The 24,109-nt window shown below is 41.4% G+C and overlaps 1 protein-coding gene across 1 annotated transcript; it reads right to left on the minus strand.

The window, feature by feature from the left end:
* Nucleotides 1–1,060: 1,060 nt before the first annotated feature.
* On the minus strand, nt 1,061–19,831 carry LOC134078910 (centrosome-associated protein CEP250-like). The gene is made up of 9 exons (XM_062535076.1): nt 18,865–19,831; nt 18,374–18,439; nt 6,442–6,768; nt 5,126–5,134; nt 4,499–4,615; nt 3,124–4,158; nt 2,863–2,922; nt 1,467–2,206; nt 1,061–1,072 (listed from the first exon to the last, which is right to left on the minus strand). Exons 1-9 carry the CDS (start codon nt 19,829–19,831, stop codon nt 1,061–1,063), a joined length of 3,333 nt encoding a protein of 1,110 aa, XP_062391060.1.
* Nucleotides 19,832–24,109: the final 4,278 nt, after the last annotated feature.

Here is a 24,109-nt window from a genome sequence, read left to right on the forward strand (position 1 = left end):
TAATTATTTCCTCCCTCAAATTCTCCTGCCTGGTCTAATGACTTGGTGGCGGTTCTGCTCTCATTTGAACTGTTTTGATCAGTTCTGGGTTCCGAGTAGATGTTTAGTTTTCTGTCTGTTGTGACTCATAATATCACCTCTCACAAAACAGCAAGCAGCATTCTGGCTTCTAACACTGAGCCAATGCATCAATAGCCTACCAAAGATGACCATGTATTAGGAAGAGGTCACCGATGGAACTTCGTCATCAATTATACTGAATCAAAATATAAATGCAAAATACGACTACTGACAGTTAGATAATTTGTTGAGTATTTAGCTGAATATTTGATAGAATGATGGATAAGGAAATAACAGAATGTTTAGTTTCAGTTCATCTCATGTTGTCCTGGATTAAGCCTAACCCAAGACTGAACATTTGTAAAAAATACCCATGTTGAATAGAGTATTTTCTTCTCGGTATAGTCATGATCCACCATCAATGAATTCCAGCTTTCATCCAGCGTTTACTGTGCAGCTCTCCATTTTACTGCACACATATTTAGAGTGAGAGGGTCAAATGTAGTTCTTCTCAAATATTTCTCTTTCACAAATTAATTTACAACAGAATACTAGCCTGGCTAACGCCACCACATCTCAATGAGATGTGGTCTGGGAACCAAACGTTCATTTTCTCATATTTGAATGAATGCCCAGATCCATTTATTGGGCGCCACGGATGTCTATAAAATGCGTCTGTGCGTAACTCATAGGCTAGCCAGTGATAGGTGTGTAGATTTGAACAAAAGCTGGTTTGGTTCTCACTAAAATACAAGCTTCGGTCTGTAGCTTAGACGTCGTCATCGTCTTGCTGTCCCCCTTGCTATCTGAGGCGAAAATTAGGGCTGTGGTTTCCAGGCCGCCTTAGCGTGAATGAAATCGCATGCAAAGCAGCATGGGAATACCTAGGCTAACATAATACAGCATAGACAATAAAAGTCTGAACAGACAGACACGAATATCCTCCAGCATTGCTAATGAATTGATCATCTACCTAAATTTTGAATACTGTATGCCATCATCATTCCCGCAGCTATGAGAAGAGGATACTGAATTAGATTCTGCTTCTGTTTCTCTCTCTCCTCTGCCAAAGCGTCCTGTAGACGCTGAATTCTCTGTTCCATTGTTCCCGTCTCTTTTTCCTTCCACTCTGTCCTTCTTTTATTTTCCTCTTTCTGCCTATTCAACTCTGCCTCCATCTTTCTCTGTTGTTCAGCCAGGATGACCTTTATGAGGTTTCTCTCTGATTCAGCCCTGGCCTTGTTCTCATAGCTCTCTCTCATCTCCCACATCTCTTCTCTATGTCTCTCTTCCATCTCTTTCCTCTCCCTATCTCTCTCCTCTCGTATCCTTTCTAAATTTCTCTCCATCTCTCGTTTCTTTTGCTCATCTCTCTCGGCATTCATCTTCATCTCCAGTTCTTGTACTTTCTCTTGCAATTTTGATATTTCATTTTGCTTGATCTCTTCCTCCATCTTTTTCAGGAATTGCTGACCACTTATGTCAAGCAGAGCTCTTGACATCTCCTCCTCTCTACGTCTCTCTGCCTCCTGGTAGGTCTCACTGCTGTAGAATCTCTCTCTGTTTCTTGACATCTCCTCTATCATAACTAGCAGTTGTGTAATGTTCATGTAATCAGGCCTGTCTATAACATTGAGAAGGTGATATCTGTTCCCACATTTCTCTGCCAGCTGCTGGAGCTCCGGACTACCTTTCTGGAGCAACTCCTCCACACCTGTCTCTCTCAACCCTTTAATATTAGTAAAGAGGAGCAATGTGTGACTCCAACAGCCCTTCCCAAAAATACCCTCCATTTTCTCTAGCATTTCCCTCGCTGCACTTTCAGACAGCTCCATCGGGATCACCAGGAGGAAAGCATGAGGTCCCGGAGCAGACAGTCGAACACAAAGCCTCACATCCTGTCTCATGTCCTTCTCAGAGAGTCCACTGCAGAACCAGTCTGTAGTTTCCACCAGGGTCACCCATCTCCCTGCCACCTTCCCCTGCTTGCTCTCACTGTGCTGAGCCTCTGTGTGTGTGGATGTGCCCAGGATGGTGTTTGCTGCTTCCTTCTTCTCAGCCGCACTCCCCCCGATCAACACCAGCCTCAGCTCAGGCACAGCAGGAGACTGTGGAGGCTCTTGTCCAGCAAGATTGTCTTCTGCCACTGCAAACAAATACAGTCACATACAGACACACAAAATTGCTTTTTAATAATCACACTGCACTATATGCGTTGAATTATGGCAATCAACTCACTGAAAGAAAACTGAGTTAAAGGCTGTAATTTCCTGGTGAACTGACTTGGAACTGATTATTCATGGATTCCTAACATCATAAAAAAAAAAGATTACAAGAAGTTTTTGTCCAATCAAAACAGTGATGGTTGGAGAACATTCAATTTTCCTAAAGGAATGCATGCCTTCGACAAAAAAAAAAAAAAAAAAAAGGTTAGATTAATAGGCTAATAATGCAAATGAACGACAAACTCAGAAATTACATGTAATTATTATTGAGACGGCGAGGGTGTACAAACCGATTGTAGGTTAGAGCAGCTAGCTGCCTTTTAGGTTCAGTATAATGTTGTGGCCAGCCACTGAGCGTCTTCTGTGTGCACCACTAGTAATGTCAGTAAACCAGTGTATACAGTAGCTAGGGTAACACATGGGGTATCTGACTGCAATTATTAATTGAATATTGATTGAATATTAATTTATAGTGCAGCAAGGCTTGCCACCACCTCTTCAAATTTTCATGACTTCTAATTCATGGTGGAACAATGCACCTGAGCAATGACCTGAGCTGAGAGCACTGTTGACTTACTGGTAGGAGGGTGCAATTCAGAGCTGTGTCTTTTCTTTCCCACGAGAGGAGGATCAGGATCTGAGAGCCCAACACAAACAAAATGTCTGGATTAGAAACGTATGTTTACATTTAACATTAATTTAATTACAGCAAAAAGTGTATTGAACTAACCTAACCTAAAATAACTAAAGCACCACATCTCATTTCTGAGATCACCATTTTTAGTTATACTATCTGTGGGTATGCACAATTACAATGTAAGCCTTATCTGATCCCCACCTTCTCCATGCCTTTCCTGCTGTTTTTCTCTCTCCAGCTGTTTGATTTTCTCCTCCAGCTGCCTCTCCTTTTCCTGCAGTAGTCCCTCTCTCTCCGTCTCTCGTTCGGTCAATTTTATTAGTTCTGTCTCTTTTTGCTGGAGGAGTTTATTTCCCTCCTCTAGTTTCTGGGTCGTCTTCTCCATCTCTTTTTTATTATCTTCTAGTTGTTCTGTTTTCTTCTCTACTTCTTTGTTCTTCTCCTGTAGCTGTTGTTTCATCTTCTCCACCTCGTTCTCCATCCCCTCTAGTTGCTGTTTTGTCTGATCCATCTCTTTGTTCTTTAGTTCTATGTGTTGCTTCGTCCTCTCTGTCTCTTTGTTCTTGTCCTTCAGCATCTTCTCCATCTCCTGTATTTTGTTGTCCCTTTCCTGCAATTCCTTTCCCAGTGACTCAAGTTGTCTTTTATAAGTCTCCACCTCACTAGTCATCTTCTCCAGTAGTCCCTCTCTTTCCGTCTGTCGTTTAGTCATGTTCATTAGTTCTGTCTCTTTTTGCTGAAGGAGTTTACTTCCATCCTCTAGTTTTTGAGTCGTCTTCTTTTCCTCCTCCAGTTGTTCTGTTTTCTTATCTATTTCTTTGTTCTTCTCCTTTAGTAGTTGTTCCATCTTCTCCACCTCTTTTTTCATCTTCTCCAGCTCCTGTGTTGTCTTTTTCATCTCTTTGTTCTTCTCCTCCAGCATCTTCTCCAGCTCCTGTGCTGTCTTTTCCATCTCTGTGTTCTTGTCCTCCAGAATCTTCTCCAGCTCCTGTGTTGTCTTTTTCATCTCTTTGTTCTTCTCCTCCAGAATCTTCTCCAGCTCCTGTATTGTCTTTTCCATCTCTTTATTCTTGTCCTCCAGCATCTTCTCCAGGTCCTGTATTGTCTTCTCCATCTCTTTATTCTTGTCCTCCAGCTTCTCCATCTCTCCATCTTTACTCAGCATCTCCTTTGCCTTCTTGCTCTTCTCTGGTTGTGTGGGTTCCTTCATGAATTCAGTCTGCAATGCAGGGGAAACTGGGAGGCGACATATTGTAATATTTAGTTTTGTACTGTTGACTATTTTAGGAGAAGACCATTTCATTATCTGTTAGAAATACAGTGTAATGTACATTTGCAATAAGTGCAATAATAGTGTTTTATATGTTTGTCTTTTTTTAGATTAAGGGTTATTCAGTGTGTCACTATAAATATAAGTTTATGCAATAAAACACTAAAAAAAAGTCATCTAAGCTCATAAACCTGACATTGACAGTATATTAGTTTAATCAATCTTCTCCACTCCTCACTTGAATGGACCAATCTATCCTCTATCTTCTCATTCAGCATTCATCCAACCCCATCGATCAACTCTCACCCAGAGACTGGAATGATTCCTCCATTTTCCTTCTGTCTTCAGCAGTTATCTCAGGTACACCTGTGATATCAGAGGGTGATGAGCATTTTTGAAGCAGGTAAGCAGTCATGAACACATCTGAAGCACAATTCACAAGTATCCATAATATCACTCTCACTCGAGTACTTACCAAATTCCAGGCCTAAATGAACAAGAAGCAAAGATTTAGGATTAGGATATTTCAGGAATTTCAAGGTTAGAAACTATTCAAAGAATAAAAAAAAATATTTCCAAACCAATTTCACTTGTTCCAGAGCCAATTTTAGATAAACGGTTAATAATGGTTGTGATGGAGAACCATCACTACAGTTGAGTATAGCCTGGCTCTTTCACATTGCGGTCAAGTTGCAGGGTTAGTACCCCGGACACCCAGGTTAAAGGGGTCACCGCTCTGCCCATTCGCTACAATGGCCAATTCGTTTGTCTTTAAATTCTATTCAAAGGGCCACTACTGGAAACATCTTGATTCTAGGATGTGTAATTTCATCTTTCCAAAAAGACACTCTTTCTTTATCAGTCAACTGCATGCTACTTAAACACAGAGGCTTGATGATGACCCCCAATCAAAAACTCCTTTCTGGTACTTACTTTGCCGACCTAAAGAAATCAGAAGCAGAGAAGAGGTCAGTAATGGGGCCCAATAGAGACAAAGTCGCACAAAAATGATCATCAATCATGCCATGAATTAATTAATAAGTTTATTAATGAATATATCTTAATATCTGTGTAAGATAGGGTCCTCTCTCTCTCTCTCTTTGTGTGTATGTGTGTGTGTGTGTGTGTGTGTGTGGAGAAACCCAAACAAATTACGTCCACTCTAGTACTTACTTAATCGGCGATCTAAAAAAAGCAGAGACAAGATTATTAGTCAGATTAGCATGGTTTTCACCTACATGTTATAATAATAGCTGGCATATATCTGCTTCCAAACATTAGCAAGACAATTGTGCATACACATATGATTTCCCCATGTGTAAATAAATACGTTTTAGAACATGATGTGAGGGATAATGTGGTGTTGCTAGTCATGGGCGCCGCTAGCAGGAGGGTGGTGGTGGTCAGAACGATTAGTCATAAGTCACTGACAGGGGGCCCAGAGCACCATGGTGGAGGGGGGGATTATTGTCTGTCATAGGGCCCACATTTTTCCCACATCAACAAATAGTTCCCCACACAAATAGAACTTGCGTAGCTGTAGCAACATGTAACCTGCTGACTTTCACTTATAATGAAATCCCATTGGAATATGACGATATAAGACACTAATCAAAAGTATAAAACCTGTTGACAGCAGTCATTATATACTTTGCTGCGGTCATTATATAGTTTAACAGACCTCTGAATGTTGGTTAGGCCTATTAATGTAAACGGTACTTTCTGTTGCACTCCGAAAAGCCGTGTAATGATACGTTCCGCTTTGCGTTGGGGTCTGGTTCGCCCTGTCGGTCCTTATTTTCCCGATAATGACCAGCGTACTATACATTATCCCTTAGATGATATCAAATTTCTTCCTCTCCACTTTCTATAATTCATATGTCTGTGCACAATGTGTTTCATGTATGTATGCATAAAATATTTCTGCTGGTCCAAAATGTCTTGGCACATGCACTAATAGATTATTTTACACAGCTGCAAAACGTTATGTGAACATCTCAAAATGTAAATAGCTCTGTAATTTCTACATTCATATGCGTGATGACAAAAATGGTTCTATGGTTCAGCCAATCAGAATCCAACAAATGTCAGACTTCACATTCATCAACACAAGGAAACTTCCCTTATCTTTGGTCTGTATCATGGACTCTTTTATCATTATAGTTAGAGTTATTGTTCCTGGTGTGAATGTGCCTGAAGTGTGTTGTGAATTGTCAGCTGGGCTGATATCAGAGAGACAGGAGACTTGCCTTTAATCCACAGCCCGACTCTTGTTTCTTCTGTCCGTGCACCGACGACTTGGCATGTGTACACCTCTTCGTCCGCTTTTCGGCTCTCTCTCAGCCTCAGAGACACGTCTCCCCCCTGCAGCTTCTGGGTGTCTACACTCACTCTGCCCTTATAACCTTCCAGTACTGTTACGTCTCCATTCTTAAACAGGTAAATACACTCTGTTTTCTTAAACCACCTGATCTCCATGGCAACAGCACTGGTTGGAGGAGAGAGGTAACAGCAAAGAGTGACATCTTCGCCGGGAGAAAACTCCTCAATATCATGACGCTTGTCCAGTTTAAATTCTGTGGACAAACAGAGTTATGTTAATGACTTTCTCAAACATATCTCTCTCTCTCTTTCTCTCTCTCACACATACACACTCACACACACACACCATGATGAGATATACAGAAGTATCTCTTACCTTTATCTGTGCCTCCAGCTGCCATTTTGTGCTCCTGAAATAGGCAGATCACTGTGTTAAGCTCTAAAAACATCAATCTCCAAGTCCTCAATTCTATCGTTGTTTTCTGTCGTACATTGGCACAGTAACTTTGACCTCCATATTAGATCTGAATATAATCATTAACCCAACATCTTTAAGCGACTGTACCTTCCCCTCCCCCGTCTGTCTATCTTTCCTTTCCTTTCTTGCCCCTATTTCTTTCTCACATTGCCTGTTATTTTTTACTCTATACAGAACATTGAGTGTTTTAACAAGGCCGTAAATGATATATACTGTATATACTGACAATACCATAACTTCAATTTTATAATGAATAATCGCCTTGTCAAAAGGTAGGTCTTACCTGACAGTCTAGTGCTTCAGCGAAGTTGTGTTTCTTCTGTTTCTTCTGTTTTTTCTGAATCTCAACAAGGCAGACCCATGGCAAACAGGTGCTGCATCTGGCCCACTAAACACTCTTGCTGTAGACAGCTAGGTTTGATACAAACTGTTACTGAGTGTTTTCCCGCAAACTGGAGAACTCTTCTTCAGGGAGAGACAGAGACCATTTTCTTTCTCCCGGAAAGAGTCTCGTTTAGAATCGTGATCGACTGACTTCGCTTCCTCTCTCTGTAGTGCAGTTGTGAGTCTCTGGATCATTCATTTCCTCTTAGTCGTTACCAGTCGTTTCCAATATTACTACAGTAGTTTAGCTCAGGTTGATCAACCAAAAAAGCACAAATTCTTCACATACAAATCCAACAGAACCACACCTTGAAGTCCATGGCAAGCAGACTCTGACCATAGAGGAAGGTTCAGATCAGGTTTACTGTATGGTCTTTCAATGATTAATCTCACACCTGAAGAATGGGTGTCAGTAGTATCAATCACAGTCTTTTTTGTCGTAGACCAGATTAAGATTTAGCAAAGAATGGGAGTATCTGTCAATACTATTTGCATATGTTACATTTTTCAGAGCAGAGCCTCACAACACACACTGTTATCCAAAATGTTGTCCAAGTGGCGTCCCATACCAATATCATCTGCGTCACTATTCAACTGCCTCTCCAGGACACAGAAGTGCTGCTAGAAAGTTTGGGCCCTATGACAGACAATCATTTTGGGTCCCACCGATAATATATAGTATTATCAGGGGGGCTCTCTGTGCAGGCCCTCAGAATCATCCTAACCCCCAACATTCCCTGCGTGTTTGATCAAATCAGGTTGGTTTGATCGCCCTGCCACCAGCGGTAGCGTCCCTCCCTCAATCACCCCATGGAGGGGCATGGAGGCGTGTCACGCTTTGCCCCATGTGAACTGGTTGGATGGGTTAGAAAGGATAGGTTAGGATGGATTAGGAAGGAGGATCATTAACAACCTGGATCAAGAACTAAGGGGGTATTCACACCTGCCTTGTTTAGTTCGATTAAAACGAACTCAAGTTCGTTTCTTGCTTGGTTCGGACCTTTTTGACTGGTGTGAATACAATCACTCGAACTCTAGTGCGGACCAAACAAGCGGACCGAGACCCAGCTGAGGAGGTGGTCTCGGAGCGGTTCCTATCGAACCCTGGTGCGGTTCGTTTATGGTGTGAAAGCAGACCGACCTCGATCCGACCCAGTTACAGAAATCTACCTTTTTTGGATTTGACGAGCTCCCGTAGTTTTTGCGCATTGTGGGAAATGTAGGATAGCTCTGTGACGCACAACAGCTGTAAGCAGCAGTGGGCTAACGTTTTTTTGCCAACAATAATTTGATTTTGCATCTCCTACCCGTTCCGTCTTCCGTAGGCCTGCTGTTAGCATGTTGGACACACATGAGAGCTCTTCTCAGCTGTTTTGTTGCACGTCTTCGTCATTGCAAAATTACGAGCATGATATTGTTAAACTTGCATCAAACGGTCTTGACGCTCAAGCACTTCTGCAAAGCTGTAACTGTATACTATATTGCTAGGATAATAACGAGTACAGTACGCAAACATAGTATTTACGTGGGCCAACTTTGACTTTGGCTTCCTATTCTTCACCCCACCTACACGTTTACCAGCCAATGGTTGAACGACCTTAGCACATGTGCTTTTGTTTATAAATTCTGGTCCGGTTGCAATTAATCACGGTGTGAAAGCGAGCCGCACTAAAAAAGAAAAAAAGAAAAAAAAAATGGTCCGGACCAAATAAGTGAACTAACGGACCTTCCTGGTGTGAATACGCCCTTAATCTTCTTTGGGATCCACTCAGGTGTCCTGTCTGTTATCTTCCTCTCCATTGCCTTTTCCAACTTCATCCAGGCACCCCATGGCAACTCTGCTGCTGGCTTGCTTTTCCTCCTCTTGTGGTTAAGAATGCCCATGTCGATAATTGCAAACTTTGACAATGTCCCTAAAATGTTGGCATGGACTTGTTTTTCTTTGAAATTGAGAAAACTGCATTTAAAACCTTCATTTACAAGATTGCTGTACTTCTGAAATGATTTGGTATAGTGCACCATTTTCATTTCACTGCTAGTTACGGCCTTGCTGGAAGTGATAAGGCAATGGAACTTTTCAGACCCACTCTCAATTGCAATTGAGAAGACCTGTGTGGTAACCAGGCTAGACTTAATGCCTTTATGCGATCATATTAATAACAGTTGTCACAGGATTGTCAGACTGACCTTTTGACCGTCTTATTCCAAATGATCCAGATGACCAGAGTATGCCACCACCAAATTCTCTTTATCTCATTCAGACATTAGAATATGAAATAACACATTCAATTTCAATTTATTTTTTTATAGAGCGCCAAAACATTACACATGTCTCATGGTGCTTTACAGAGTGTTAAACCTTCAAAGAGAGCCCATGAGCAACAGGGGCAAGGAAAAACTCCCTAGAATTGGAGATACATATGAAGAAACCTCAGACAGATCCACGACTCAAGGGCCCAACCCATCTGCCTAGGGTCAGTTGAGTAGAGTAAAGTCATTTGTAGTATCAGAAGGTTCAAGCAGTCCAGTGTAGGGAATAAATAGTCCGTGACAGTGTGATTTATATGTTGATTGTGTGTTTTTCTTTTTTTAATTGTATGTCAAGATTAAAGTGCTGGAGCTACATGTCTCTTACTTGACCTGTTTCAGCAAGTTGTGCTTTGTGTGTTTGGCTGCAGATGCTGTTGCTGGTATTCCATGCAAATTTACAGAAAACCACAACAGAAATTGAAAGCGTGTGTAGCTGAGTATTTCCCCCTCATGTCATCAAAGTAATGCCTTTGTAAAGTGCCATCTATGTCACGTTTGATGTGAGCCAGCTACACGACTGAGGAAGTCCATGTCGAACAAATGCTGAAAATGTGTGTCTATACACGTGTGGTTTTGATGGGGTAGACCAAATGTGCAAGCTTGACCCAAGGTTTTTTTTTTATGCCAAAAGAGACAAAATTGCTTGTTAAGCAAGAAAATAATGAAAAAACTATCACCTATACAAAGTTTCGCTTCATGTGGACATTCCCCAAGCATGAGACTAATCACAGATCTGATGTAATTTAAAGGATACTGTATATAGAGAGAGTCAGCTTCTTGTGGTTAATCTGATATCTGATCAAGGTGGGAAGCCACTGATAAGACCAACATGCCGTATCCAGGACCATCCGGCCTGTCTTCTCCTCTACTGAAAAAAATAACTGCAAATGGAACTGCTCCGGTTGTGCTACTCTTTGTCACTGTTAGTCAGTACATCTTGAAACTGGATTTTGACTGTCCTTGTGCAAAATCTGAAACTCTAGCTATCTGTACACTGTACATGGTGTTACCATTTTAACCATCTTCATCATCATCCTCCTAAGTGACAAGCAAATCAAAAGAATCTTTAGAAGATGCTACCGAAGCTGTTGCTGTGACCATCAGTTCTCCTGTGCAGAAAAGAATAGGAGGAACTATTTCTATACATTAGGCAGACGAGTCAAAAAAGGGCTGATCGTTGCATCAATGTGGATCATTCAACACTTTTTGATGGAGACTGGTATGTGTGTGTGTCTACTTTCAACAGATCGGATCAAAACATCTCCTGCACAGCTAACTCCGATCCAGAGCCAAAGATTAAGCTAAATGCTATACGAAGTCAATCAAAGGTAAGTAATGTTATTATTTTCCTGCCTGTACTACATTGAGCAATGTGCAAGGGTTTAGGCACATTTGAAACAATGCTGTAAAGTCATGTTTTGGAAATTACATTGTCAAGTAACATCAAACAAGGCACAACAAAACTAATAATCAGAGTTGATTACTACAGGATATGATACATTAAAAAAAAATTCAGTCAATGGTTGGAGCAAATATGTGGCAGGACTTTTACTTTCTGAAGGTTAACTTTTATGTCTGCTAATAATAGAAATTAAAACCCTAAGGCTGCAAGGAAGTATTGTGCATTGTGTAGTGGTATCCATCTTTCTGTATTATATTTATATTATATCTCAAAGTGCAATCTCAGCAAAGCTGAGAAAATGTGTGCATGGAACTGCCACTCTGTTCTCCTTTTTGAATAACCACATATCATGTGCAAGTCAATGATCACATGTCTTTGACAATTTCATTTTCAGGTCTGGGGCTTTGGCTGTCTTTTTGTATTGGCACTTCTGTGGATGATATGTTCACCTATTTCCTGTCTGCCGTCTGCGTAAATCTTTTTACAAAGTCAAGTATGCAAAGTATACCCGGATGCAGACACATGCATTTCTTAAAGAGCGATTGAGGGAAAACGCAAAAAAGCAAGCACACAAAATATGTGAAGGTCCATTACAAGACGTTCTTCAACATGGACCAAGTGATGAATGTGGATTGAAGTCTCAAAACCAACATTTCACCTCAATTGTCTCCGAACTACATCAAATACACAGACTGTCCCAACACTGACATGCATGTATAGGTTCTTGACAGCTGTGTGACTGCTGTTGATTTAACCAAAAAAAATCAAAATGAGAATCTTTCAGCTCTTACATGATTGTTGCTGAGTTTGTGCCAAATAATAGCATCTGTACCACTATGAAATATGTTTGAAATGTGAAATATCTCAGCAATTTAAGTGGACTGTATTAAGCTGTTCTGTGGCCCTGGGCTATGTCTCAAGAGGAGGCCCTACCATACAGAGTGCACACAAAACCCACACATGCATGCATGATCCCAAGGTAGGGTGACCAGACGTCCTCTTTTGCCCGGACATGTCCTCTTTTTGAAACCTAAAAATGTGTCTGGGCGGAATTTCAGAATCGTCCGGGATTCTGTTATTCTATCCTCAAACGTGTTTTCACCGAATTTACATTGCTCTCTCTTTCATTCACATAGTAGCCTAATCATGCCCTCCCCCTACAGCTAGCTTTGCATTGAGTTGAAGTGTAGGTGTAGAGCCTGACCTTAGAGCTACCGTCATTGGTTGATATTCTCGGCCTAAACATTTAATTGGTTATTCACCTCATTAGCGCACACTTCCTTGTTTACCACTGGCAACGCGCATGGCTATCTGGCATCTTCAGCCATGCCGAAATTTCTTTTAGGTCTATGGCCGAAACTCAAGCGCAAGTTCACTGACGAATTGAAACGTACATTTCCATGTTTTTGTCTCGGTTGAGATCAATACGAAGCTGAGTGCCTGACCTGCAAAGCAGTCTAGGAGGAGGACTGAAAAGTATCAGCCATTGGACAACTTTTCAACTTTAAAAATGTCTTATTTTGTGCAATTAAGTTTTATTTTTTATTATTTTTGTTTTACCATTGTTGTGACTATACTTTACATTGTATAGCCTAATGTAAAGTTTGTTTGCACATTTAAATCTTTCAAGTTTTCAAAATAGCCTTTTGAGGCAGTGTTTCTCTGTTAGTGTTGGGCCGGCCAATAAAGCTCATTATTACATAGTCACCATGTTCATAGCCACCATGTTCATAAGCCATGTCATGCTGCCAACCAAAGCTGCTCGGGAGCTGGTTAGTTATAGCTCAAACCCTGTAAATCTACCGTATAGCCTACTGACCAAACAATTATCTTGAAAAACAAAGTTATCATGTGTAAGATTCTGTCATATCTTACAAGAGCTTTGCCTCTCCAAACATTTTGGGCGTGCAAATAGCCTACGTGAATACCATAGCTTACAATATCTGGTGACCATCGCTTTTTTTTATGTGACACTAGAGACACTAAAAATTACCACCCTTATGCTCATAAATGCGGAAGTAATCGTTTTTTAATAAGTAGCCTAATCGGTCTTGTACAGTAGCCTACATCTCCACTTCAGGATTGACCAATCACCCCAATAATGTACACAGATCTGAGCTGAAAGCCTAGTTTTACAATCACATAACTGCTATCGTAGTACCACATAATTTAATAGCCTAGTGTTATAAATAGTGCCAAGTTACGGCTTTGTGCAGCCTTGATATGTCTAGATAGCCTACACTGTAATTAATGGGCTTGCTATTGGGGGGGGGGGGGGCGGGGATTTGGGGATTTGGGTCTGCTATGCACCTATGAACACGTGCATTCATACAATTGTGTCAACATACATGGTGATGTATGATAATGAGCTTTATTGGCCGGCCCAACAGAAAAATACTGCCTCAAAAGGCTATTTTGTAGTTGAAAGTTTTAAATGTGCAAAAACAAACTATACATTTGTAGGCTATACAATGTAAAGTATAGTCACAACAATGGTAAAACAAAAATAATAAAAAATAAAACCTAATTGCACAAAATGAGACATTTTTAAAGTTGAAAAGTTGTCCAATGGCTGATACTTTTCAGTCCTCCTAAACTGCCTGCTTTGCATTGATCTCGACCGAGCCGAAAACATGGAAATTACGTTTCAATTCGTCAGTGAACTTGCACTTGCGTTTCGGCATGGCTGAAGATGCCGGCAGAGAATGTCTAATAAGGGGAGAAGGACCACTAGCGAAATACTTCCGCATGGTACTGCAACTAGAGGGCGATCGCGAGCAAGTGATGAATGAATGGGTGGCAATGGAGCTGAACCCCCCAATACCACATTTGTCTTTATATAGTTTTTTCTCCTGAAATTGCATTAATGCATGCGATGCAGGATAACTTGACTTGACAATCAGCTGACCAATGCAATTTTCAATATTTGTTGTTATTCCTAAAAACCCTTTCAAAGTTTTCATGTCACGTGACACAAGCGAACCACTTTACGGCCATAGACCTAAAGAAGGTTCAGCTTCACGACGGTCGTAATCGGTCGCGATTGTCGCGAGCATCCATGAGCTAAATGCTAGCATGTTACAGGGAAAACGGCCCATCCTATGAAAAGCAGAAAGGACATGAGTGACTTTTTATTTCATTTCCAGTGGAAAACCTATACTCAGGTAGCTACTACGACAATGTACATTAAGAAATGAAGTTGTCAACTGTGAAAAAAACGAGTTCTAGCCGCTTAGCCCCATAGACCACAATTCATTTATCACTTGCTCGGCAACGCCCCTAGCGGAATTTCAACAGATTGCAGGAACAATCCGGTACAATGGAGTTAATAGGAAGTGGACTGGCTCTCCCTAAAGGGGCTCTGCTTCAACTCAATGCAAAGCGAACTGTGATTCGCGTGATTCGCCTACTAGTGAATGAAAGAGAGAGCAATGCAAATTCGGTGAAAACACGTTAGGCTAGAATAACAAAATCCCGGACGATTCTGAAATTCCGCCCGGACACATTTTTAGGTTTCAAAAAGAGGACATGTCCGGGCAAAAGAGGACGTCTGGTCACCCTATGTTCACCCACTTTTTTTAAGACGCCCCTTCTCCTAGAACGTTTGAGCTATCGACGCGGTTCCAACACTAAAAAATCAGGCCCGATCCGATGTAGCTTGCTTGTTAATGTCGGAAGGCTGCCGGTTGTTGTTTTTCCAGTATTCCCGTCAGTGTTTCCCACACATAGACAAATTTGTGGCGGTGCGCCACAGATTCAGCACCGGCCGCCACATATTGCGTCTCGTTATTCTTTTATTTATTTATTTATTTATTCTTATTTTGAAACGCTATTGAAAAACACGCAGCATTCGTAAAGCTTAATTTCCTCTCCCTGCACTCCCTCTCTGTCACTCGCGCGTCTGTCTCTCATACACACAAACACGCACAGCCCCTATGCCCTCCGTGCACAGCACGGCTGTCTGTCTCCATGCTCGGGTAGAAGCATAAAGTTCTCCCGCAACTTTTGTAGTCTATGCGTGCAATTTAATTACCAAACAGTAGAAGTAAACTCATTCTCCTTGGCCCGCTCTCGTGCGCGCTCAATGGACAGCCGCCCTCCACATGCACATTTAATCCAAATAAAACATTCACAATCGTGGACGCATTGACGCATAGAAGACGACTAGCTAAATTACTGTTATATTCGGTTAGCATCATTAGTAGGCTATGCTACAGACATTTGATTAAAACTCTTGCATTCGAGTTGACTGACCACCAATGTTTTTCAACTCCAAGACTTAAAAGGGCCTGTCCCAAGGAGAAAAAGTATTAGCTTACCTTGAAACTTAAACACATGTGGGGAAAATGAACAGTCCAACCAGTAGAGTATGATAAGCTTAGCCTGCTATGTTTACAATATTTTCAGGCTTCAACCAGACAGCTGAATTTAAGAAGTGGAGTTGTAATTCAATTCTTTATTTATCACAGACACTAGTACAATGTCCATAGCAGAGTATAAAAAACAGACAGAATAAATAATTTTAAAAACAAGAAGACAAAGAGACAAAAACAAAAACAAAACAAAAAACAACAACAATAAAACAAGACAAACAACACCATTAAGACAACAATACAACCAGCCATCAAGACAACAAGACAAAACAAAACCACCCATCAAACATATAGGCTTTCTCTCCAATGCCTCCTAAGCTTAGAGGAGTACCTCAAGGAGCTCTTAGCTGGGTTCACTAGAGCTTCAATAATGCTATTATGTGAGAGATCCAGGCGGCACATGAATTTGTACATTAAATTTCTAAGGACTGCCTCACAGGTTGGCACATTGGAGTGGACAAACAAGTAGCTGGCACTAAACCATCTAGGTAGCTGCATCAGCAATCTCATAGTGTCATTATAGGCAACTTTAAGCTTCTGCAGACTGCTTTTCTTATATCTACACCATAGATGAGAAGTATACATAGGTGTACAAAAGGCTTTAAACAAAGAGCATTTGACATTAGAAGAGCACATACTGAACTTGCGTAGTAACATGTTAGCCTGGGCATATAATTTGCGGCGTTGACGATATATGTCTTGATCATCACTAAGATCATCTGAGATTATATGACCCAGATACTTTACATCCTTACACACCACAAGTGGGCTATTACACAGATAGAAAACAGGGAAAGTCAATTTTTTATCCTCTCTGCTTCTAACTATCATGACATTGCTCTTTTTCGCATTAAATTTAATGTCATACTCAAGGCCATATTGTGTGCATACTTTAAGTAGTTGCTGCAAGCCAGCACTGCATGGACTAACAATGGCCAAATCGTCTGCATACACAAGATGGTTAATGAGAGAGCTACCAATGAGGCAGCCAGTAGTACACCGACTCAGTTGGATTGACAGATCATTCATATATACATTAAATAGAGCCGGGGACAATAAACCCCCTTGACGAACACCATTTGATACATAGAATGGGGAGGATATTCCACAGCCCCATTTGACCCTCATTGTCTGGTGACTGTACCAGTATACTAGCATCCTGATAATGACCTTTGGTACCCCTCTCTGCAGTAATTTAATAAATAATTTTCCATGGTTGACCCTATCAAACGCCTTAGAGGCATCTAAAAAACACATAAATACGGTCGAATTCTGATCCACATATTTTGCAACCATTTCCTTTAAAGCAAATATACACATATCTGTGCCATGCTTCCTTTTAAAGCCAAACTGATTATGTGATGTTAGTAGAAAAGTATCAAGCCTGGTAATGAGGACGCGTTCCAAAACTTTGGATGGAATACTAGAAAGCGCAATTGGTCTGTAGTTGTCAATGCTATTCAGTTTCCCGGCTTTATCTTTTAGGACTGGAACGAGCAATATGGAGAGAAGTGAATCAGGTAGCACTCCATGGATAAGGAGCCCAGTAAAGCACATTGATAATAAAGGACAGAGTTTCTGACTCCCATACTTCAAGTGTTCTGCATATATATGGTCCATGCCACACGCCTTGTTATCATCTAGCATTGAGATTGCATCTAAAATTTCATCAGGTCTAATTACAAAATTCTCATTTGGTTCAATGTCATTTAAAACAAAGGGTTCATTCTTAATACAGTTAAACAGTTCTTGATAATGTTCTCGCCATTTCTCAGCTATATTCTCAGTACCAGACACTCCCTCTATATCAGAGGGGAGGGAGGTTTTACAGTTATTTAACACTTTGACCTCCTTCCAGAAGTCATAGCAGTTATTACTCTGCAGCTTTTTAGCGAGTGCATCAGCTCTCATAGTGTTTTCCTTCTTTTTGATAAAGCGAAGAGCATATTTAAATTTGGCATTAGTGGACTTTTTATTCACAAACAGTGGACCTTGTCTAGGCCTGCCTGATTCCGACCAAAGTTTAAACGCTTCTCTGGCTGCAGTATGTAACATACCCACATGGTCATTCCAGCCAGGTTTTGCATTACTATGTATTTTATTATTCTGTGTAGTAAGACAAGCACTTGATGTAATAAGGCTGTTGACAATGCTTTCATACAAGGAACATAATTCAAGACCATGGTTAGGGTTCTTACAGTTCATGTCCTGGCACAGCAATGCATTTTTAGGTAATTCAATCAACCCCAACAGCTTGTCAGTTGATGAAAAATATTTGCGCTTTACCTCCTCAGAGAGTTTTACCCAATTTGGTTTACTAACATTGTTTGCATCATTGCTAGGAGCCAACACAGGGATATTATCAACATTCAATGACATAGATATGGGTATATGATCAGAAATAGCCATGTCATACTTTATCACCATATCTACAATAGAGGAATGAGCATCTGCAGTACACATTAAATGGTCGAGCCAGGAAGTAGTCTGCCAGGCATCACTGACATATGTAAAACTGCTGTTAGGCAACAACAGCTGACTGGTTAAAAACAATTTGTTTTCTTTACAGAACTCAATCAGATCTCTAGCAAATAGTGAATTATTGTCTGATAGATCAGCATTAAAATCCCCAATAATATACACACATGTAGAATCATAGTCCTCAATAAATGAGCGCAAGAAGGCTAATCTACTTAAAAATTCATCCTCTGACTGGTTGGATTCGTAGGGCATATAAATGTTTATGATAACCATCCTCTTATCATCGAAGTTAATTTCAAGGCCAATAGCCCAGTCCACATTCATTCTCGTCACAGTCACTATAGGGTCATATTTCTTATTCCATAGTATTGCAACACCCCCTGGTATTCTTCCTCGCACAATCTTTGTGCTGAGGTCTGTGGTGGACTCACCGGCACCGTGGAAGTCTTTATTCAGGACGTTTAGCTTATCCAGATCCTGCTTGGGAAGCCAAGTCTCTTGAAGACAGAGAATGTCACACTCGTCTAACAACGAGTTAACATTGGTATTCCTTGCCTTATCCGCATCGCTATGTCCAATCCGCAGTCCTCGCGAATTATAAGAAGCGATCCTCATGAATGTTTTGGCGATAATTCCGTTACGGCCTGCTCCTTCGCCAACGACTCACTGAACGCAGAGCATTTGGTGACGGTGGGTAGGCCTACCGACTTTGGCACCGAAGCACCAAGCCCTCTCGATTGACGTGCCTCGTAATAGCGCCGGACAAACGAACCCGTGGGCCAGAGTTGGGGGTCATACATTTCTGCCACCTCCTTACATTCCGCAGTGACCTGGAAAGAACTGAATCTCCCTTGTGCGGCCTCTATCTTCCGACACTCAACTTCTCGCCCAAGTTTGCCTTTAAGATAGTTACTGAGTGTACCTGCTTCGAGGCTCGGATCAAACCTCGTTGCGAAGACACTCACCATCTTCGTTTGGACTGCCTGTATACTGGCTGTGCCGGTGCCGATAATGCCAGTTCTCTTGCGTTGAGGTTTCTGGTGGTGTATGAACTCAGTAGAGGGTTTTCGGCTGCCTGAAGCCGGGTTATTCCGACGCCTCCCCTCTCTCACGACACGGTTCCACGGGGGAGACGGTGCTTGATCTTCAGGCACCACAAGAGCAGTGACAGTGGGGTTCTCCCTTGAAGCGTTAATCTCAGCCATCTCGGTATCCAACCGTCCTTCGGGGTGATCCACTTTCACGCTAGCAGCTGCGCAGACACTCCTGCTAGGCATCCGTCGTAGGTTCTCCGTATTGCAATCAGGAGCACAAGTCTCCCCGGCAGTCACCTGCCCAGGGAGGCCGCCGGGCCTCTCCACCGCGACCAGCCTATTATCTAGGGCTTCGGTCACCGAGCGTAAACTCCCGCAGGCGACTACTTGCGCTTCCATAACTTTCTTCATGCCAGCAATGTCGTTGTTGATTTGCAGCATTTTCCCCATCAGCACCGACACATCAATGCTATTAAACGAGACAGGAGGCAGTTCATCCAGAAAGTGTGAGACGAATTTAGGAATATCGCCTCCACATTCATTGAGTACTTTCAAGCACAACTTTACGTTGTTAATGTCCTTTTGTGCTCCTTTATGCGAGACCAACCGCTGTGTCGTCTTGGTACAGACCTCAAACAAAACTTTCTTGGAGGATTCAATTCGCTCAGAGGTGAAATGGTTTGTCACAAGTGTGACGATTTCGTCTTGACTAAGAGTCCTCATTTTCACTACAATAAAGTTAAGTAGTTCATCTTCCACGATCACCTTGCCATCTAGAGTCTTATATATTTCGGGTGAGGTGCGGGAAAACGCACTAAACGCCGGAGCAGCACGCTGTGCTGCTTCAGCCGCCATTGCAATTACAGCTTTGATGTTTTTCTTGTTTTTTGCTTGTGTGTGAAAGTGTGGAATATGAATAGTAGGCTATAATCTGCATAAAGTTTGCTGTTATGAATATCAGAAATGTCAGTATAGGCCTATATAATGTAAATAATTACATAATATGTGTGTGTGTTTCAAATAAAGACAAGCTTCACATCTTGGTAAAAAAAAAAAAAAAAAACATTGTAAGGAGAGCGATAAAAAGGCGATGCAACTTAAACACATGTGGGGAAAGCGCTAAAAAGGGCGATAAAAAGGCGATGCAATTAAACCCAATTAAACCAATTAACCCATTGGCCAAATGGCCCTGAAGAGCACTAGAATCTGTCTCTTTCTTTGTCACGCTCCTACATGATAAAGCTATTTCAGTTTCACATGAACAATAAAAGCTACATGCCGCTCTTTCTTGACATGGTGTGGTTTCTTCTTAAAATCATTAGGTGGCGCACATGACCAAACTGGTCACCAAAGTAAGTGTCAAAGAGTGTAAATCCTCAAGGTGAAATCCATTAGCTCATGACTTTCCACTAATATAGACAAAAAAAAAAAAAATTGATTATATATTCTATACCTTCTTGTTATTAAGTCAGTAATAGTGTTGCATTGCACTACATTTGTGTGTTACTACATCAGGTGGGTGTGTGTGGCTGTGTGTAAGTATTATTTTTTTATTTGCACTTTATACATCCTCTTCACATTAGGGCTATTTCTAGGCGATTTTTCCCGACCTTGCACTGTGCCTACTTCAGAGGAGTTTATATTGAGAACAAACACATTTATGTCCATATACTGTATAATAGCCTGGCTCCGCCTTCCTACGTACTTCCGTTCAGTTTTCATTTCACTTCATACGTAGTCTGGGTGTACCATGGAGGTATTATACACTAATCCAGCGTGAACTTTATGGGCGCTGCCATCTTGAATATCGCCATTACTGCGTGCCTGCGAGTGTGACGAGTGACACTTGCCTGTGCTTTTCAATGAAAGCATCCTGTCAGAGAATGTCTAACAAGAGATCCCGCTCATGAAAGAAAATGTCAGGTGAAAGGGAACATTGGATCAATGATGTCAGACTGTACCAAAACTTACCAATGAAGGTAATTTATTAACAACATAAGGTATTAAGACGTGTATTAATGACAGCTAACCTCTGCAACAGCCGCCTATGGAACCAACGGGCTAATTTCTTAGCAGCCAGCCACGCAGTAATGGCGGCGTTGTGTTACTTCCGTGTTTCGCTGGATTAGTGTATAAGAACTGGAGAAAGTGAACAAGTTCCACCCTCATTGATTTCAATGGGAATGCTAGGCTAGTGAAAAGTGCCAAAATTGAACGATTTTTTCAGGCTTCAACATGCCGTTTAGAGGGGCTTGTTTCCGGTGCCGTTTTACTTAGCCAATTAAGTGCCAGGTTACTGATTGACGTAAGGTACAGAAGGAGAGCTCGTGCCCACACTAAGCTCGTGCATGAGCTGAGAGTGGAACAGTCACCAGAGCCCGTCTACGGAGAGCCTTGCCACTCGCTATTGTAACGACTTTTGGTTGCAGTTCCACCAGAATTCCACTGGGGGCGGTCGCCTGAGTGCAGAATGAATGGGAGTATGGAGCTAGACGGCTAAATTTGGCTCTTTCACCCAATTGTCGTTGAGAGATCTCAGATTTGATTGTAGTTTTTGCAAGTTCAACATGGGTTATAGGTCAAAAGTTGAATGAACGAGTCCTTCCGACTTCTTACAGGTTGAGTTGTTGTTGCCCATACCACATTTTGCTAAGCTTGAGTGTATGACGTCGTTTACATTTTAAAATACGTTTTAAAGCAAATAAGTGACTCTAAAAAATCAAACACCACGCAATACGTAATTTCTTTGCATCCCCTTTCGAAAACAACATTCAAATTAATTGACAAAAATGTATATTTTGAGAAAAGTGGATTTTGAGGGGTATTGCTCCATAGACCTCCATGCATAGAGCTCTGAAGTTCGCCTACAAAAAAGCCACCATCTTTGCCCAAATAAGGAGATCCGGTATCTTGAGATTTTTTCTATGGGAAAATAACATGGGGTTTTTCAATTATCGCACCTGTTAAACTCTCGCGGGGATGATGACATTGGAAATGCAGACGTTTTTTCGCTACACAGTTTTGTCCACTGCCGTCTAGTGGATACTGTGATCTTCGGTAGGTGAAGACGGCACACTTTGATCTTTGCTACCCCAGAGCTAACTTACAATGCAACTTGCCATAGGCAGTTAGCTTCAATTAACTCCCGGATCTCCTTATATGGGCAAAGATGGCAGCTTTGGATCCTTTTTGTAGGCGAACTTCAGAGGTCTATGCTGCACTCCAAATGTGAGCGCCTCTAATGGAACCAGCGTGGAACTGCAACCATTTCAAAACCGGAAATATAACGACAGTGGCAGTTCTCCCCTTATTAGACATTCTCTGCAGCCACCAATCAGCATGAGGAGAAATCGGGAGAAATGGCACGGGACATGACGTATTTCTAGAAAACGGCGACAAGGAAGTGCCTTGCTAATCGGCGAAGCTAATCAGTCAAATCCTGGTATATTCATGGGTTTTCTCAAGACAAAAATGTGCAGGTCCAATCAGCGAACAGAGGGAGAAGCTGAGAACGATGACATTGAGGTTATGTGCTAGTTTGAGCATGTCACGTTACGACCAAACGTTAGCAATTGGTTATGGCAGATTTGGCTCTTGGCAGATCCAATAGTTTTAAACGTCAACAGAATATCCACATTCAAGAAAGTTCACGCTTGGCAATGGAAAGTGGCCAGACTCTCTGTACATTATGAATATGAGTAGCCTATGGTGGGACCAGGCTAACTGTATAAGCCCTGCGTAGGCAAGGGTGTAACTTTGGGTCTACCATTGGGGGGGTTAAACTTGCGGTATATTTATCAATTTATTTATTTATTGAATAATTTTCTTGTGCAAAAGGTAACTTGCTATTTTGCCGTTCCTGTATTATGCATCATGATCATTTTACTGATTTAGGCTACTTAACGTAAATGCAGCTGTTCACTTGACATTATTTGTGCCATAATAACACAGTAGTTAAATTCAGTGTTTAATAAGCACTAGCCAGCAGTAGCAGATTCCATTTAATTGATTGTGTGTGTGTGTGTTCACTATCTCAATTGCTGTAGCCTACCTCCTCTGTCACCACCTCTCTCTCTCCTTCTTCTCTGTCGCCTCCTTCTTCCTCTGGTCACCTCTCTCTTGTCACCTCCTTGGCCATATCCCTCTCTTTCCCTCTTCTTCTGATATATACAAATCTCAGTTAATGTTCAAATGGTTTGAGAGAGGTGGTATATCCCCGTACACCCGTATCTTAGCGCTCCTTCTTTGCCATTCCTTCTTTGAAGCCTTAATTCCTAAATCCTTAATGTAGCAGGATGAAGTGGTGCAGCGCCCACTTTTCATCTGAGCAGGTGGCTGCGTTGTGAGTGGCCCATATCTGGCTACCAAGAGCCAATGCTTTATTCATTTATTTCTGCTTTTGTTAATTTATCAACTTTGGGATAGTGGAATATGTTAACTTCTCAGATTATTATTTAACATTATTTGTTGAACCATGGTAGGCTATTGAAAAGAAAAAAATACAGGACAGTAAGAGCTGAACTGTTGCTTAATTGATCCAATTTCCACTACCATGGAAAAAGTGGGCAGGTATTGGGCCTGAAATTCCCGGGCTGAAAAGAGGCCCCACTCCGGCCCTGATTCTCACTTGCAAATGGTACATTGTTTACGAATGTCAAAAGGGGTCAAAAAGTGTTATGTGATATGAAAATCTAACATTAATCTTTAACATTAGTTGTCCATTGCTGATTGAAGCATGCACACTAACAGATGCAACATATTATGTAACTATATGTAAAATATAATGTGTTAAAATTATCACTTGATGTAAAACAGTCTTCAGGGCTCTATCTGAGCACTTCATCTCGACCGATAGGGCCCTAGACTGCTACGACAAACTGTTTCCATTAACTCATGTGATGATGACGTGGAGGTATTTGGTGAAGACTACGGTGATTGGTTGCCAGTATCATCTGACTGAGTTCAAGTTCATTTTCGCCGGATGGATGGCTACTTTCGATTTCATCGAAACTCGTTAAGCTGTTTTTCCAAGTAGGCTGAGGTAGGTCCATTTAATCAAAAACCTTTGAATTGAGAATTGATTAATATGTAAACTTGGTTAAAATGATCAGCTTGGATGGATGGAGTTTAGCG

This window comes from Sardina pilchardus, chromosome 4 (genome assembly GCF_963854185.1).
Source record: "Sardina pilchardus chromosome 4, fSarPil1.1, whole genome shotgun sequence".
NCBI classification, from domain to species: Eukaryota; Metazoa; Chordata; class Actinopteri; order Clupeiformes; family Clupeidae; genus Sardina; species Sardina pilchardus.